Source organism: Arthroderma uncinatum, assembly GCF_011692745.1.
Source record: "Arthroderma uncinatum strain CBS 119779 chromosome Unknown scaffold1, whole genome shotgun sequence".
Taxonomy (NCBI): Eukaryota; Fungi; Ascomycota; class Eurotiomycetes; order Onygenales; family Arthrodermataceae; genus Arthroderma; species Arthroderma uncinatum.
The window spans coordinates 3,149,194-3,166,200 of record NW_022983863.1 but is presented as its reverse complement, the minus strand read 5'-3'; the positions used below and the strand labels follow the sequence as shown (position 1 = coordinate 3,166,200).

The following is a 17,007-nucleotide window of genomic DNA, read 5'->3' as shown; positions in this document are numbered from 1 at the left end:
CCTTCATGAAATACAGCGGCATCAAGAGGTGATGGTAGAGATCTCTGGATGTCCCGCATGTACTCCATCATGCGGGGAAGCTTACATCCTATCAGGTAACAAGCATCTCGCCGTTAATGTTCCATCCGGGGAGCCGGTTGTAGTATTTGGGTTCGTACTTGTCCGCGTTACCACCATATTCACAACGCCTTTAACCTCAGCGTCGCAGTTCCGGTCTTATGATGTTACTTGCGCCAGCATTGGGGCGTTAGGATTGCATCAAACCCTGGTTTAATGACCATAAATTCACATAAACCCCCAGTTTTCGTGTCTGCCGCGCTTCATGTTTTTACCGTATAGCATCTCAAATATATATGAAGTCCAAAGAGTGACACTCCTCGAAATACACCCGCCCTTCATTATGGATTTATCTCGACACTTAATGTTATTGTTGGTGGCTGTTCTTGGTATGATATCGAGCTGTTCGGCATGGGACTTTCAATATGAGTCAAACGGTACAACTACAAATGGCACATCTACAAACGGAACGTCTTCAAATGGAGCACCTTTGGGCTGTCCAGTGACAAATGGAACATCATCATCGCCTAGCCCACTCCAAGTATACACTATTTCTGCAAACAACATTACCGCATCATTCATTCCATATGGTGCCCGTTTGATATCACTCCTTGTTCCGGACCGCGATGGTAAGATGCAGGACGTCATCGTTGGATACGACGATCCCAAGGACTATGTCAAAGACACTCTCACGAATCATACATACTTTGGATGCATCGTTGGAAGATATGCAAACAGGATTAAAAACGGAACATTCGAGTTGGATGGAACTACCTACCATACCCCTAAAAACGAACTAAACAAAACACAAACACTGCATGGCGGAGTCGTTGGGTATGACCAGCGAAACTGGACCGTCACTGCTCTCTCAAATAGCTCTATAACCTTCAGCTTATTGGACAAGGGCTATGAAAATTTCCCGGGGGATGTTATCAACCATGCCACCTTCAGCGTCAATTCTTCCTATGGCACCAATGATTCCAACCCACAAGCGCAGTTTAGTGCCCGCACCGTTTCCCTCTCCTTGACAGAAAGGACCCCTATAATGCTGTCACCTCATATATACTGGAACCTAAACGCTTTCAAAAACGAAACTTTACTGGAGGATACATATCTCCATATGCCGTTATCTAGCCGATATGTGGAAGTGGACTCGCGACTCATTCCAACTGGTGAAATAGGCCAGGTTTCGTCGTCTCCAAATGGTACTCTTGACTTCACGAAAAGGAAATTAATCGGAAAAAATATCAAGGCTGCCGAGGGGGTTTGTGGCGCGAACTGTACCGGATACGATAACTGCTTCATCGTGGATCGGCCCAATAACGCATCTAACTGGACATCTTCTCCCGAAACTATGGTACCTGCTTTGAATATGATTTCTACGACCACTGGAATTAGCATGCTGGTTACGACAAACCAACAGGCAATCCAAATATATTCATGTAATGACCAAAATGGCACCATCCCTGTTAAAAAATCGCAGGTGGCAAGAAACCAGGCTAATGGCGGCGGAAATGGCACGGCTATCGATAAGATTGCACAGTATGGCTGCCTTGTCATTGAAACAGAGGGATGGATTGACGGCATCAATAACCCCATGTGGGAGCAGGAAAACTTTCAAATATTCTCCCCTGAATCAGGCCCTGCAGTAAACTGGGCAACTTATCTGTTTGGAACTACTCAACCAGGTTCCCAGTAAGTGAGTAGCCAGCATCCAACGATTTGAAACGGGGTGGAAATTCGACATCGGCCTCGACTCTAGGGGAGGTAGTATTAAAACGTAATAGTGATGAAGTGACCAAGGAGATTAAATAGGTTTTTATCAATTCTTGTACGTAACATGCGGTAATATGAGACAACACTATTCTTTGCCACCCTTGAACAACAAGATTGGACCAGATGTTGTATATTAAGTAGAGAGAAGCAAGGGTGTAATAATGAGCTGCTAATCAATTGTCCCATCCATCTCAAAAAAGTTCACAATCACTTAAAGAAATCCATGAGGCATTATCCTTGGTATCCATGCTAAAACCATTGTGTGTATCTGTAGTATAGGAAAATACCAATACTATGTTTCAGACACAAGGGTAAATAGTTCGTTGATTAGCAGCTGAACATATCATTCCATTCACGCGAAGATGGGAGGTATCGGCAACTATTGTAGAAATATGTTAGATATGTGCGGTTAAGTGAAATGAGAGGAAGAAAAGTCACGCAAATTCATAGGCAACGGCGACTAAGCAGATGATATCTCTATAAAGGTCTATCTACTTAGAGGACGAAACAACTTACACGTCAAGAACATCATTTCCACCCATCTCCTGCTTTAGGGCAGAAACGCGGTCAATCTCCTGCAGGTGAAAGGCGACAAATTTGGCCAGAAGATTTCTCGCGTTCCTAACCCCCTGAAGGCGCCAGTTCATGTACATGGCGGCATACTGCACTTCAGGACGCGTTGACATATCTGAAAGAGTATATGAGAGTTGATCAAGAGTGGTATTATGCTCCTTGATCTCCCGTTTGATTCGGTCCAACTGGCCTAGATGATAGTTCAATAGGCCATCAAGTGCAACGAAATCCCTGGGGAGCTCATCGCGAGGAGAAGGCGGAGAGGATGGTGGTGAGCGAGGGGCCGGTGTTGGCGAGTGGGAGCCTTCGCGAGGAGGAGGAGGACCTGCGAGACGGGTCTTTGAGCCATTATCAGTGCTAAAGTGGACTGAGAGGGGAGCTTCCTCGTCGGTGGTTGGGATCTTGAGGAGCGAGCTGGTTGAAATCTTGCGACGAAGCTCGTTTGGCTGACGAGATGGAGGTGTATGCATGTCTCCGGGCCCTTTGCTTGCTTTCTTGGGGGGGAAGTGGACGAGAAGATGGATGATATTGGGGGTGAGAGGAGTTGAAACAGAGAACTCACTCGCTGTGTGATTGTTTTTGAATGAAGGAGTCCAGAGTGGGCGAGAAGAGTCGTCGAAGAAGGAACTTTCCGGCAACTTCAACAAGAGGAACACAGAAGATATACAACAGCTAATCGAAGACTGCAGCCTGCGTGACAGGAAACCGTGCTACTCAACTAGTGTTCTAATAATCTGCCTAGAATGGCCTTCACTCTCCATAAGGCCGGATATAAAGGGACAAAATTCACATCCGAAGTGTTGGTGAATACCACTCCTGAATATTATCGAAATCTAAGTCCTGGAACCGGCAATTCTAGCCTCGGTTTGGGATATATCAAGGACAATGATAACACTGACAACATACCCCTTGTTCAACACACAAAGGACGTGCCATCTATATTCGTTCAACCAAGGCCATAGAATACAGAAGATGGGTGAAATTGATATCAGATGTGCAAAAGACGGGCAAAAATATATTCTAAGGGTATCTTATAACGTGTAAACCAGTTTGGCGAGACTTGACAGTCCAAGGAATGCAAAATATTATCTCCATTCACCAAGAGTCCAGCTAGATCTATCTCCTCCGGATCGAGCAGCTCCTGGTCCATGGCCAGACCTTCTTTCAGGCGGATTAAGATCGAAATCACGGCTGGCACCTGCTAGGCCATGCTGGATGTACTTTTCTCGCTCAACCTCTACCAGGCCCTTCACCTTGAGGCTGGTCAACAGACTAGCCCCAGCCCATGGACCCAAAGAATCAACCTGCCGAAGCACTCCATGCACATGTCTATCATCTTTCCGTCTCATCTCCATTTTCTCATCAATGAAATTTGGTTCTAGCTCAGGAGGCTCTCGGAAAGTGGACTCTGGCTCATCTTCGTTTGACGTGCTTGAACTGCCGTTACCACTCTGTTGATATAACCGGTTTTTCCGCCTGCTCATAGACTTGCCTCTGGACACTGACCATTGGTTCTTCTCAACAAGGGCGCTCACATCATCCAGTATTCGTTGCCGTACACCTGGAATATTCGCACCGCCGCCAGTAAAAACTATTCGTGACATACAAGTACCGCGTAAATCTGGCGGTAGCGAGAGGAGGAAATGGTATACCAAAATGTCCAATGGCATATCTTCGTCATCCCAGTCTCGTGTTTCATACGGGCCACCGAACAACGTAGATTCGGTGGGCTGTGAGAACCGCGAAAACGGGATTTCGGTATAATTGGACTCAGACCCAACTGGTAATGGTACGGCCACTTTTGAATCCAATGTACGAGTGTATGAGTCGCCGTTACCACCATCGGATCCCGTAGAGGGTGCAGAGTGCGCACTCATAAATTCCGAGTCTTCGGAAGTCTGCGAACTCTTCTCACACCAGGCCAGTCGTATCAAAGCTTCCTCACAAAGTTCGAATGGGACAGATACCATATCCCCTTTTTCGCGAGTGCTGGACCCCTCAGCCTCCTGGGCGGTCTCAGTGAGCATTTTGCCCATCTCCCGCATCATCATCTTCATTGCCCGAGTGCTTCGCTTTGACCGGATCTCTCGATATTCGTAAACGGCCGTAACAACAGTCTCCTCCCATCCAATATCTACAACAAGAGAGGACCGTAGGCCAGCTGATACGGTTGCCATCGCCGTGCTCGGAAGAAGGGTGATGCTCGGGTATTTCCAGCGGCGAAATATAGTTGAAAGAAGTGATGCCAATAGAGGGTGCGGGACTATTGAAGGTAGAACGAGCACCAGCCTTGAGGATCCCGCATCTGTAAGTAAATATTTGTTGTAGATCTCTCGAATAGCCCGTTCAATTTTGTCTTCAAAGAGCTCGATATCAAACCCACGAAGGTCCGAGGTCCATAGCTCATAGTTTTTTGACCACGTCCCAACATCATAAGTAGACCGGTTTCTCGCCGTAGCTGTGCCATTGTTGCTTCTGATCCAACCACGATAATCGCCGACTCTTCTTCCTTCTTCTGTTCCAAATCCAACGACGCAAGTCTGCACGCTATTCCCCTCAAAACCGGCACGAAGCCACCTCGACCCGATTTCTAGTATCACCGCATCTTCTTCCTGTCGGAATGGCGAGCCGGGGGACGAAGTGCCCGTATAAGGAGACAATACCTGGCGTTGTTGCTGCGGCGTATGGGGGGATCCTGGGATCGAGGCGATCGAGCCGCGGGCTTGATGACGAAGGCCTCCTCGTAGATTGGCACCTGAGAGAGACTGCCTTCTTTCTGAGTCGACAGCGGATGATGAGGTTGTCGCCATCCTCGAGCTCTTCCTGTCCGTGGCCGTAGATCGTTAAGTCAATTGCAAATGTTCGTCCAGAGTCGCGATTGATCGATAGTGACAATAATTGGCTGAAAGAAATCACCACTCGCTTCGACCCATTGTAAAATCAACCGCGCTGGCAAAATGAACGTGAATAATAGCTCGTTCCTGGAGGTTTGAATAATCGTTTGTCATTAAATAGCTATGATGTTGAGGCTCCCTACCATGCGAAAGTCTATTGAGTGATCGCGCCCAGCCGCGATGTCACTATTTATTTACTTTCTCGTCGACTTTACTCGAAGATAAACAACGACCGATGCCATGGGCCGCAGGGCTTGCCACTATTACTCAATCGCCTTGGTAGTTTGATAAATCATCTGGTTTGATCTGGGAAGCTGTCTGAATAACCTCGCCTTCCCTTTACTCAGAGCTAGTCGGGCGTTCTAAGCTGATGAATGGGGATTCCCGGGTAAGGCAACACAGCTACCATCTCGAAAAGGATCACAGTATACTGATGTATAAGGGCACAGGTTAAAAGACGAGCTTGGCTCAGGAGAGCGTATCTCCTTGGCCAGGTTCTCAATCGGCCATCTCCAGCGTACGAGCAGACCATTACGTCTAGCCGTTGACATTTCCATATGGCTTTTCCAAGTGCAGGCAGCACAAGGAGGAGCAAACCCAGCTCTTAGAACCCTCTTTTTCCGCCTGACGAGACTGATATCTCTCCCGATCCAGCCGATATTCGTTTTCGATGGACCGCACCGACCGGATTACAAGAGGGGCCGGCTCATTAGCAAGAATGCTGCCAGCAGAGAGATAGAGCTTTCAAGAAAACTCATTAAGCTCTTTTCATACCCATGCCATACTGCTCCAGGTGAAGCTGAAGCGGAATGTGCGAAACTACAGCGAACCGGCGTTGTTGATGCGGTCCTGAGCAATGACGTTGACGCCCTAATGTTTGGATCCAAAGTTACCCTTCTTAATTTTTCGAAAGGCTCGGCGAAACAGTCCGGTGCGGCTACCCATGCTGATTTATACGACACCGAAGCGAAAGAAGGAGATAATAAGGTCTCGTTAGATATCGGAGGCATGGTCCTGGTTGCGCTGCTGAGCGGCGGAGACTATTCACCTGCAGGAGTATCTTTCTGTGGCCCCAAATTGGCGGCAGAGATTGCCAGAGCTGGCTTTGGCGAAGATCTTCTTGAAATAACGCGGGATATGCTAACGGGGCCACCAGATAGTGTGACTGAAGAGGGACTGAGGGAGTGGCGAGAACGACTGCAGTATGAACTAGAAACCAACGAGAGTGGCTATTTCAAAACAAAACATAAGGCGGTCAGGATTCCAGATGATTTTCCAAACATGGCCATTTTACAAAACTGCGTTCATCCTGTCACATCTACACCCAAGAAGCTTAATGCGTTTCGCAATCCGGATCTCTGGAGCCGGAAAATCGACGTTGGCCAGCTTCGAGCATTTGTTGGCGATTATCTAGGCTGGAAGAATCTCATAGGAGCCAAGAACTTTATAAGGAAACTTGCTCCCTCCTTACTGAGCTATGAGCTCTTTTGCCGCTCCCTAGCGCCACCTAGGGACGAGATATTGGTGAAGATATCCGCCAGCAAATCAGCCGATGCATTTGATGGCTTGCCTGTGCTGAAACTGGAATACGTGCCACTGCACGTTGTTGGTTTAAACCTGGAGCTAGAAACTGTTCCCACTACGCCTCAGGAGGACGAAGTTATCAACCTTGATTCGTCGGATACCGACGGTGGCCAAAAGGAAAGCCAAATCATTGGCAAGAAGCGAACTTTGGCCGAATACAATCCGGCTCTCCCACAGACGATATGGGTGTTTGAGGCACTAGCACGTTGCGGTATCCCGGAGGCCGTGGATAAGTGGACTTTAGAATGCAAGGAGAAAGAGGCAGCTAAAAAGCGGCCGGCGAAAAAGCCAACCACGAGGAGAACGAAAGTGAAGGTCCTGGATCCGGGAATGAAATTGGGATCTATTCGGCAATACGGGGTTATAACCAAAGGGCCTGCTAAACAAACCGACGCTACATCTTCGTTGGTAAAGAGCGAGATCCCTTCTTCAAGCGACCAAAGGAGTAGTCGAAATGAAAATTCTTCTATAGGTAGCAGTGGTACCTCCTCTACGGTAGCCCCCGCTAGTTCATCTATGAAGAAAACGGACGCTCCTGATTCCTCTTCTTTTGGGTCCTGGGACTCAGTTTTCAGTGACCCATTAGACTGCGTGGTGCTATCAGAGTCTACCAAAGAAGGTAGGACACCACTCCCTATATTTCGAACCCTCACGCTCCAAAATTCTAATTTACAAGATTCCATTGTTAGATCAGTCGTCGAGGTAGAACTGGCAATGAGCCGTATAAATATCTCAGATCAACTCCCCAAAGCAAATACACAACCCAAAGCCACACGTTCTGTTACTAAGAAACCGAATGTCTCATTGCGCCAGAAATCCGTACCAATTCCCTCCAGACGCCTAGGTAAACCGAAAGAGTCCGTGAGGGATAACGGCGCCATCCCTCCCTCGTCTATTCCAACCTTTACCTCATCGGAGTTCCCGTCCCTGACTGAGTTATCCGCCGAACTAGACAGTATTGAACATCATTATACCCCTATTCATGCTACTAGGACTCCACAGAACATAGTAGATCAACGCAAAATATTCATGGATAAAAGTCGCATAACCCCAGCACCAACCATCGCTACGAGCGGTCCCAATTTCGAAAAGTCCGAACAAGCAGTGGTTATGGGTAAGGAATGCAGTACTGACGTTTTGCACGTCAATATCAAAGATGGATTTTGGAGCTATGCCGAGGAAAATATTGCTGCAGGATGCCCCTACTCGTCGACCCCAAAGGGGAGCCCATTTTCTGGTAGCGGATTTAGCAAAGCAAAATGTCTTGGGAGAGTGAGTATTGTTGACCTCACCTGATTGGAAGGGCTCAATTTTATATATTTTTGAGCACGCGGCGCGAGAAAACTTGGACCTCTTTTTGACCTTCGACCCATGAATATCGAACCACGAATAGGTTTTGACAGAAATGACCCATATACCCAACATGATCCCTTAGAAGGCCCTACAAGCGCAAGTGCACGAAAGGATAACACTAGGCATCGTCCCCATTTTCCAGTTTAGCCGAACTACTTCACTGATATCTAGTTGGACCCCTTTAGTGTAATCACTATGTATATACTTCATATAATCCTATATTAAAATACTTCCGACAAGAAAATAAGGCGGTCTATTATCCAAATAAATTCTATCACCCTCGTGAACAAATGAAAAAAGATTGTCTAGGTAATACCTAGTCATTCGTGCAAAATAGGCCAAACCTCGGAACAGCGGGTAAAACGTATACATCATTAGAAAAGCGGCATGAAAAAGGGGTATTAGGAGCTATAAAAACGTGAATGGGGCTAGATATGGGGGTAAATAAGCATTGAACATTGCCTGCAGATTTACGTGCTCGTCAAGATGGGAAATACGAAACTGGAAATGTAAACTCCGTTTCATCATAGAATGCAAAGGGGGTTGGTTGGTGAGATTTGCAAGGTGTAGTGTAGGTGTATGATACAAACAGGGAGAAAGGCATAAGGAGGATGATTTAATTTATGTATTTGGGAAGCTGGGTTAGTGCTAGGTGGTCAGAACGAGTGTGAGATGAGCGTGAAGAGCGGGCAGCGGGAGAGTAAAGGGAGCAGAGAGAGGTAAGAAACATGTCATATATTGCAAAACATGAAGATTGGAGAGAGATCTAAGCACCGAAGACTTTGAAGAAGCCCCACATCCCAATTCCGCTCAAAAGAGGGATTGTCAAGTTATCATCAATGCCGAAAAGGTCAATGAGCTCACTACCAGCGCCTACAACGCCTGTCCACAAGCTCACAATTCCAAGAGCAAGTGGACCAGAGACGATGGAGTTTTCAGAGGTCGAAGTTGGGAGACCAATCCATTCTATCAGTTTAGTTGCGGCTGGAGGTAGGAGCCGGATGGAGCCAGTAAACATGTTGGCGTTCTCGGGGTCATCAGGGAAAGTTCCTACTGCGGGAACGATGTACCCCCAAAAGGCCACAGCAGTCATCACACCAACGACCCAGGCAGCAAGTGTACCCGCCAAACTCTTCCCGCGGCGGAGGCGGGGGGTATATCGGCCGTAAAGCCGGCCAAATGTAGATGCAGCGGTATCACACCAGCTGAGAAGCAGGACAGAGACCATGGCGATGTCCTTGGGAAGGAAGTAGAGGACTATGAAGACGCCCAAAACGTACCAGATCACGCCGTTGAAGCCCGAGACTTCAGTTTCGCGCATCAGGGCTCCAAGACAGCGAATGTAGAACCTGTTGACGGCGGGGAAACGATGACGCAGGAAGTCGGTAGCTGCGATGGGAATGAAAGCGGAAAAGAGCCAGGGGGTTAACTGGTCCGCCTGTACGCCACGGCGGAACATATCGAGGGCAACAAAGCCGATGGAGACATGTAGTAATTTACGCGGAATCTCATGGCGATGGATGAAGGTTCGGTAATGCGAGTGGAGAGGAATCAGGCCGAGAGGAGAAGGAGACCGTGAAATAACTCGCCAGCTGTTCTGAGCACCCGAAAATGGTGATAGATGGCCATTTGCCGACGTGTGCCCATTTGCTACCGGAGTAGCCTTATCACCAACCCCAGAGTAAGACTTGCGCCGACGCTGAACAGAGGAAGACAACAAGACCGGGCTTCGAGAACGGGCGCGAGACCGCTTGTTTGTACTGGAATCTGAGCTGGATGCATCGTCGTTTGAAGCCTCCTCTTCCGGGATGGGAGGAGGCGATGAAAGCGGCCGCTTATCCGAGATGTAGTCTCTTGAATCCGAGAGGTCTGAAGGTGTTGGCGATGGGGAAATCACACGCGGTGTCGCGGGAATATCATATTGATTTGGCATCGCAATGACGCTGTTATCTCAATCTCGACGGGCGAACAAGCTCCACCTATATCTGGATGAAGCCCGATAAGAAGTTCAACAACACGTCCGAATATGGGTTGAAGAGAGCTGGTCTAGCTGAAGCAGACCACGTCCTGAGCTCACTTCAGGCTGGAGGAGGTGAGACTAGGTATGTTTGACGGTGGTGATAGAACGGGTGACCCGTGGACCGGGTTGTATTGCACCAGGTGTTCACAGAAAATTCGAGTCTAATGAACCTTGGAAAGGAGGCGGGCGGAGAGTATGGAGTAACGTTTGCTGGACGGGCAGGGAGCGGGGTTTGCGCGCGTCGTCGCCCAAGGCCGCCTGGTCGCAGGCTGCGGATGGAGGTTTTGAGTCTGTTCTTCGTCTTGTCTCCTTCTCTTCTGCTGTTTCTCCCTTTTCCATCTCTTCTTTTTCTTTTTTTTTTGCTATCTCAAAAGAATTCAAGATGTCGCGATGACTTTGCCACGTGATGACAAAACACGTGATAAGATTAGATAACAAATATTCACGTGATGTATAAGTAATCATTCACGTGAATATTGAAGCCCTAATTTCGATGTTTGCGCTGTTTGCTTTAGGAAAATATTCTGAAAGCTTCAAAAGTTGACGACGATGCGACGCGGTTGAAGAGTTGACGGAGCTGCGAGAGGATATATATATACCCGTGGAGGCGTGGATAGACGAGAAATCCATAGACTTCCACTATCCGCGCATTATCTGCCTCTCCGCCGCCTTTACCAATGGCCAACAGTAACCCCCCGAAAAACCCCCGCGCATGGGAAGCTCTAACTCCGCCGCTATCACAATGGATCCTCGACGCTGTTTCGGCCATGGGCTTCAGTCGCATGACTCCAGTACAGGCATCGGTCATTCCTCTGTTTATGGGGAACAAGGACGTTGTCGTGGAAGCTGTGACGGGGAGTGGGAAGACGATGTCCTTCCTGATACCTGTCGTTGAGAAGCTATTACGGCTAGATGCTCCGGTGAAGAAGCACCATGTTGGAGCTATAATAGTGTCGCCTACTCGGTACGATTGCTTCTGTAAATATGTTCGAAGCTATATACTAACCGGTATTAGAGAACTGGCAGAACAAATTTATACCGTGCTCCTCTCTCTCCTTGCTTTCCATGGACCCTCGGCGTCGAAACTTGCTCAGGTTGATGGCAAAGAACCAGAGTTAGACCCCGAAACGGGCAAGCCATACCGCTCATCAGCACTTAAAGTGCTTCCCCAGCTGCTGCTTGGAGGCACCACAACACCAGCGCAAGATCTCAGTGTCTTCCTAAACCGTTCCCCGAACCTCCTCATTTCGACGCCCGGAAGGCTGCTGGAACTTCTCTCCTCGCCACACGTCCATTGCCCACAGTCCTCGTTTGAAGTGCTAGTTCTTGATGAGGCGGATCGGCTTCTAGATCTAGGGTTCAAGGATGACCTACAGAAGATCCTTGGAAGGCTGCCAAAACAGCGTCGAACCGGTCTATTTAGCGCCAGTGTCAGCGAAGCTGTTGACCAAATCGTACGTGTCGGACTGCGGAATCCCATTAAGATTGCTGTTAAGGTCCGTGGAGCCGGCGCAGAAGACAAACGGACACCAGCTAGGTACCGCTCTCCCTATGATTAAATTATCACCAGCACCCATCTAACCAACTCTATAGCCTCCAAATGACCTACCTCACAACACGCCCTTCTCATCGTATTCCCGCCCTATCCAAGCTGCTCTCATCCATCTCCCCAGCTCCCCAAAAGTCAATCATCTATTTCTCCACCTGTGCCGCAGTAGACTACTTTAGCATAATCCTCCCTTCCCTCTTACCATCTACATTCACAACCGTGCCACTACATGGCAAACACCCGTCCAGCGTCCGCCAACGTAATTTCACCCGATTCACCCAATCCGTGGCCGCAACCATCCTCCTAACCACTGATGTCGCGGCTCGAGGACTCGATATCCCCCTCGTCGACCTCGTGGTGCAACTCGACCCACCCGCAGATCCAAAAGTTTATATCCACAGATGCGGACGGGCCGGTCGTGCAGGCCGCCGCGGCCTAAGCGTCCTCTTCCTCACATCAGGCAGAGAAGAAGACTACGTACCCTTTCTAGCTGTGCGGAAAACGCCAGCTACGCTCTTCTCAACTCCACCTATTACGACGACAGATGCAGAAGCACAGAATGTAACAGATACAATTCGTCGTGCAGTACTCGCTGATAGGGCGGTGCATGATAAAGCACAGCGTGCTTTTGTCAGCTGGGTGCGCAGCTATAGCAAACATCAGACCAGCAGTATCTTCCGAGTTGCGGATATTGACTGGGAAGACACAGGCCGGTCGTGGGGGTTACTTAACCTTCCTAAAATGCCGGAACTAAAAGATTTCAAGGGGGATAAGATGCTTGGACTCGGCTCTGGGGGCGTGGACTGGGATTCCTTTGCATATAGTGATAAGCAGAAGGAGAAGAGCAGGTTAGCTGCTCTAGCTGAGGCAAAAGAAAAGGGGGAAGCTACTCGGGCATCGCGAAAACGGCCTGCTGCAGCTGGGGAGAGCGGTACGGTGGCTTGGAGCAAGAAACTGGATAAGAAAGGTGAGAAAGAGAGGAAGCGGGAGAGCAAACGGGTTAAGAGGGAGCAGGCTATGATCGAGGCCATGACTGAAGAGGAGAAGGCAGAGTTACGACGTACAAACGAGATGGTGGAGAAGATTAGAAAAGCGAATATAGAGACGCGGAAGAAGAATTTGGCGGCCGCGAAAGAGAAATCGTCGGATTCGGTGGATGACGACGAGCCATTTGAAGGATTCGATTAATACCTGTATATTATTACACACTCAATTGAATGAAAGACTTCAAGTACGGTCGACAAGGAGATATGGTGTGTCCGTAATAAATATATTCATAATGGCATTAATGCCTGAGCGATTCTTGGGTGCTCTCTCTCTCTCTCTCTTTTTAAAACGCAGGCTCCTGTCATTCTAGATACATGCTTGGCTCACAACATGATAAACGAAAAAACGAAAACGCCCAGATGCATACAGACCCAAACTCCACAAACAAAAACTCCAACACCAAACGAAAAACAATGATGAGAACCCCCTTTTCGACCAACCTGTAAACACCCAACCCGAAGGCGGGCGTAATACAGGAGGAACAGTCAGGGAGCCTCGAACGCTAAATATACAGAACCAAATCCCTCACCACCGCCGGATAAATCCAACGATGGGAACAGGGTCAGCCAGGACCCGGCCCTGAAGGGGGGGAACCTGACTGAAGTCCTGCATGGGAAACATGAAACCACAGAACGCCCAAAATGACAGGAGCCGCAACTAAAAGAATGGACGTAGGACAGGGGGGGCCCATCCATCAGTGCAGTCGTAATACGGCAGAGTTACCTCTGCCGCATTAGCTGCTGGAATCCCATTCTCAGCCGTTCGTTACTCGGCCGGGCCTGCAAAGAGAACCCAGTTTCAGCGGCACGAGGCCACTGAAACGAGTGGGGGACGAGTCCCTGTCCTACTACCCCCTGGAGAGCCGGCGACGAAGCCGGCACGGGGCTTGACGAATATCGCTCCGCGGTGCGCAGGCCGCTGGGAAGTCGAGGTCGGAACCTTTCCATGTCCGACCTCTGTCTCTCAACAGACCTCGCTCCTATCGTTGCGGGGCGAAACAGCGGCACTGGCATTGTCGCGAGGGCAGGTCGCGACGGGGGTGCAGCGGCGACTTGGCCATTGGAATGACCAAGGAGTACTCCCCTGGGAATTGGGGCAGGGAGTACACCGACCTCAGGGACGATACCGGAGGACGACGAGTCTCCAGCCCCCGAGGGGACCGGATCCTCGTCGATATCGTCGAAGAAGTCATCGCCGTACAACTCCTCGTACGTGAACCCGTAGGTGCTCTGCCCTCGGGGTTGGTTGTCGGACCCCCCCTCCACAAGAGGGCTTGGTGTTGTCATCTCGACGTCTTCGGGCGACGGAATTGTCGAGACTTGCTGTGGAGAGGGGGTTGCCGGTGCCGCTGTGATTTGTGATGGAGACTCTGGGATGTCTTCCATCACGTCTGATGCCGTGAGGTCCCTCTTGCGGGTCTTCGACGGTACGTCTGGCGGGCTCGGGCCGAATCGTACCTGCTTTCGCTGTCGAAGTCCGCCGCGCGCAGGTGTTTGGCTGTCTGCGGCGGCGGCTGTCCTCAGGACACCAGGTCGAACGCTGGCCGATGGTTGTTCGGGTCGTTCGTTGTCGGACGACTCAGCTTCGGAGCTGGAAGTCGATCCAAAGTAGCGCAAGTCCATTCCGTAACTGCACCCGGGGGGGTTAGGGATGGGCTTGCGCCTCTTTGGCCTGCCATTGGTCGTCTTGGCCACTTTGTTAGCGTTTGGCTTTGACGAAGTCGGTTGATAAAGCTTTACCGTCTCTTGGGCCTGGCGGGCTTCTTCTTTGGCAAGCCGAGCTTCCTCCTGTGCCTGGCGCGCAGCCTCTTGGGCGATGCGAACTTGTTCTCGTGCCTGGCGGGCGTCCTCTTCGGCTTGGCGAAGAGCAGCTTCTCTGGAGTAGCTCGACAATCTATGGTTTCTTGGGAAGAGATCGTAGGAAAGGTCTTCCTCGTCATCTTCCTCTTGTGTCTGCTGTTGTGTAGCTAGACTTCGGACTGGAACTGAAACAACTGGCTCTGGCAATGCTGATGGTGTGTCCTTCCACTCCTCCGAGATGGAAGGACCAACTGCATTCGCGCTGGGTGATACTGACTCGTAATTATGGTGGCCATCATCATTTTCATGTGTTCGTGACGCGTAGCCAAGCTGCTCTGTTTCATTGGAAAGGTTTTGGGAAAGGTTTTCGTGATGCATCACCGGTCTATGACTCTGACTCGGTGAAGTTTCATCGCGTCTCTCATGTTGAGACGGTTCGGCGCCGAAGGCGGGTAAGAATCGTGAAATCGATCGAGGGACTGAACCAAGCAAGCCCCCAAGACTCCATCCAACGCGTGTTGGTGTGCTAGGCTGTAGTTCAGGTGGAGATGAGTGCACATTAGAAGCCGAAAGGCTGAGTGCCGTTGCAGTGGTATCGACTGGAATAGAAATCGCGACCTCATCTGATTGTTCATCGTAATTAGCATTGTTATTGTTTCCATTCAGGGAGGCGGCTTCAGCGGCTTTCTTCTGTGCAATCAACTCTGGAATCCTGAACAATGTCCTTTGAATTTTGCCTTGACTCTCGAGGACGCGGCGGCGTTGACGATCGGCGTATGGTGTGACTTGACGGCGACGATGTATCTCTCTGGACTTGATGGGTTTACGCTGAACTTTCTTCTTCGGGCGTTGCTCATCGCGAGCTGTCTGGTGACCAACATTCTCTTTATCTTCGTCGGTCTCTCGTCTTCGTTTACCGGTGACTGTGTTCACTGGTGTCAGTTGTCTGGTTCTCTCTGCAAAGCGGAACCCTTCATGGGTCCAAGTAGTATGATTCTGTGGACAAACCAGCACCCTGCTGCAGCAAGGGCAAATTGGCGTGCGCTGAATGTTTGAATTTGGGTTGGAGAAGAGAAGAGGTTGTGTGGTAACGGGAGGTGGGTAAGAGAGAAGCTCTGCAGGACTGGTGCGTTCGCCATTGCGAGTAACGCCGCCTTGCATGTCGACGATAGGGGTAGGGGACACCTCCAAGCTGTGAGGGCTAATCAAGGAGGCGACAGGTGCAAAACGTGAGAAAGGTTGGTGCCTTTGAGGCAACGGCAACCTGCGAGGAAGGGGCATAATAGGGCGTGAAGGAATATTATTGAGCTCACTCTGAGACAGTGCTTGGTTGCCGTTATTAATGCTGGTTCTGATATTCTCGTTGTTTTCGACATTAGCCGTGGTCTCTACCACGGGGGAGACGTGCAATGCGTCGGTATTGCGAGCCGCAGTCTGAGAAGCCGGAGCTTGGGCGGGAGTAGAGGGAGTGGAGCGGGAAGAAGGAGGGCCGTTTGCCTGTAATGGAGATGGTACGAGAACCTGGACTTGGACTTGCGGAGTCGGAGTCGGAGTGGGATGGGAAGGTGTTGTTGGCGCGGTGACGGTGTTATTGTCGTTACCGGCGGCGTTGCCACGGTCGTTGCTGTTGCTGTTGTTATTGTTATTGTTTACAGCAGTGTTTACAGCTTCGTTGCCATTGCTGTTAGAGGTGCTGCTTTCTGCGGCAGGAGCTTCTTCACGCTCGTCATCTTCATCATCGTCGTAGCTTCCTGGCAGACGCTTCTTGGGAGCTGGCTTCTTGCCCTTTTTAGCTTTGCTTTTGTTGACACGCGTAGTTGCTGCTTTGGGGGCTTTTGTAGCTTTGGCAGCTGGTTTGGGAGCAGGAGCAGCTTCAGTAGCTTCAGTTGCCGTTCTGCGAGTTCTGCGTGGCGTCTCCCAGATCTGGTAGCCAGATGGCGACATGGGTTGGGATCGAGTGCGCGCCATTGCTGCAGTTGGACTGGGAAGACGTTAGAACGCGATCAGATAAGCAAGTGGGGTGATAGGACGAGTCTCTGAGAGTCTGATAGCTCGAGAAAGTGGCAAGTGAAGACGTGAGAAGGTGAAGGTAAGGGTGAGGATGAAGATGGCAAACACCAGTCTTCCACAGAGGGATAATGAGCTCAAGACAGGAGGGGCAGATGTAACGCTCGTAGTGTCAACGAGTAAGTGAAGATATCAAGCCGCGAAGCTCAAAGGCAGTAAGGGAAGATATCCGGCCATGACGCTCGAGGAAGCGAGGGACTGGAAAGCTCGAGCTCAACAAGATAAGAAGCTGAGAAACGAGGCAAAACAAGACGTGATAACGAGAGAAACGCGTTCAGAAGCAGATAC

General features: G+C 49.9%; 7 protein-coding genes across 7 annotated transcripts; 3 read left to right on the top strand and 4 right to left on the bottom strand.

Moving 5' to 3' along the window:
* Positions 1-691: 691 nt before the first annotated feature.
* Positions 692-1,756, top strand: GIQ15_00964 (aldose 1-epimerase; the record flags this gene model as incomplete). Its single annotated transcript, XM_033548381.1, has 1 exon — positions 692-1,756. The coding sequence occupies one exon, from the start codon at positions 692-694 to the stop codon at positions 1,754-1,756; it is 1,065 nt and encodes a 354-aa protein (XP_033409332.1).
* Positions 1,757-2,345: 589 nt separating this feature from the next.
* GIQ15_00963 (uncharacterized protein) lies at positions 2,346-2,876 on the bottom strand (the record flags this gene model as incomplete). Its single annotated transcript, XM_033548380.1, has 1 exon — positions 2,346-2,876. One exon carries the CDS (start codon positions 2,874-2,876, stop codon positions 2,346-2,348), a length of 531 nt encoding a protein of 176 aa, XP_033409331.1.
* A 615-nt stretch (positions 2,877-3,491) lies between these two features.
* Positions 3,492-5,216, bottom strand: GIQ15_00962 (uncharacterized protein; the record flags this gene model as incomplete). The annotated part of the gene is made up of 1 exon (XM_033548379.1): positions 3,492-5,216. The coding sequence occupies one exon, from the start codon at positions 5,214-5,216 to the stop codon at positions 3,492-3,494; it is 1,725 nt and encodes a 574-aa protein (XP_033409330.1).
* A 458-nt stretch (positions 5,217-5,674) lies between these two features.
* GIQ15_00961 (uncharacterized protein) lies at positions 5,675-8,180 on the top strand (the record flags this gene model as incomplete). The annotated part of the gene is made up of 2 exons (XM_033548378.1): positions 5,675-5,688; positions 5,750-8,180. The coding sequence occupies 2 exons, from the start codon at positions 5,675-5,677 to the stop codon at positions 8,178-8,180; spliced, it is 2,445 nt and encodes an 814-aa protein (XP_033409329.1).
* An 823-nt stretch (positions 8,181-9,003) lies between these two features.
* Positions 9,004-10,170, bottom strand: GIQ15_00960 (uncharacterized protein; the record flags this gene model as incomplete). Its single annotated transcript, XM_033548377.1, has 1 exon — positions 9,004-10,170. The coding sequence occupies one exon, from the start codon at positions 10,168-10,170 to the stop codon at positions 9,004-9,006; it is 1,167 nt and encodes a 388-aa protein (XP_033409328.1).
* A 764-nt stretch (positions 10,171-10,934) lies between these two features.
* Positions 10,935-12,994, top strand: GIQ15_00959 (uncharacterized protein; the record flags this gene model as incomplete). Its single annotated transcript, XM_033548376.1, has 3 exons — positions 10,935-11,221; positions 11,273-11,794; positions 11,851-12,994. 3 exons carry the CDS (start codon positions 10,935-10,937, stop codon positions 12,992-12,994), a joined length of 1,953 nt encoding a protein of 650 aa, XP_033409327.1.
* Positions 12,995-13,572: 578 nt separating this feature from the next.
* GIQ15_00958 (uncharacterized protein) lies at positions 13,573-16,620 on the bottom strand (the record flags this gene model as incomplete). The annotated part of the gene is made up of 1 exon (XM_033548375.1): positions 13,573-16,620. One exon carries the CDS (start codon positions 16,618-16,620, stop codon positions 13,573-13,575), a length of 3,048 nt encoding a protein of 1,015 aa, XP_033409326.1.
* Positions 16,621-17,007: the final 387 nt, after the last annotated feature.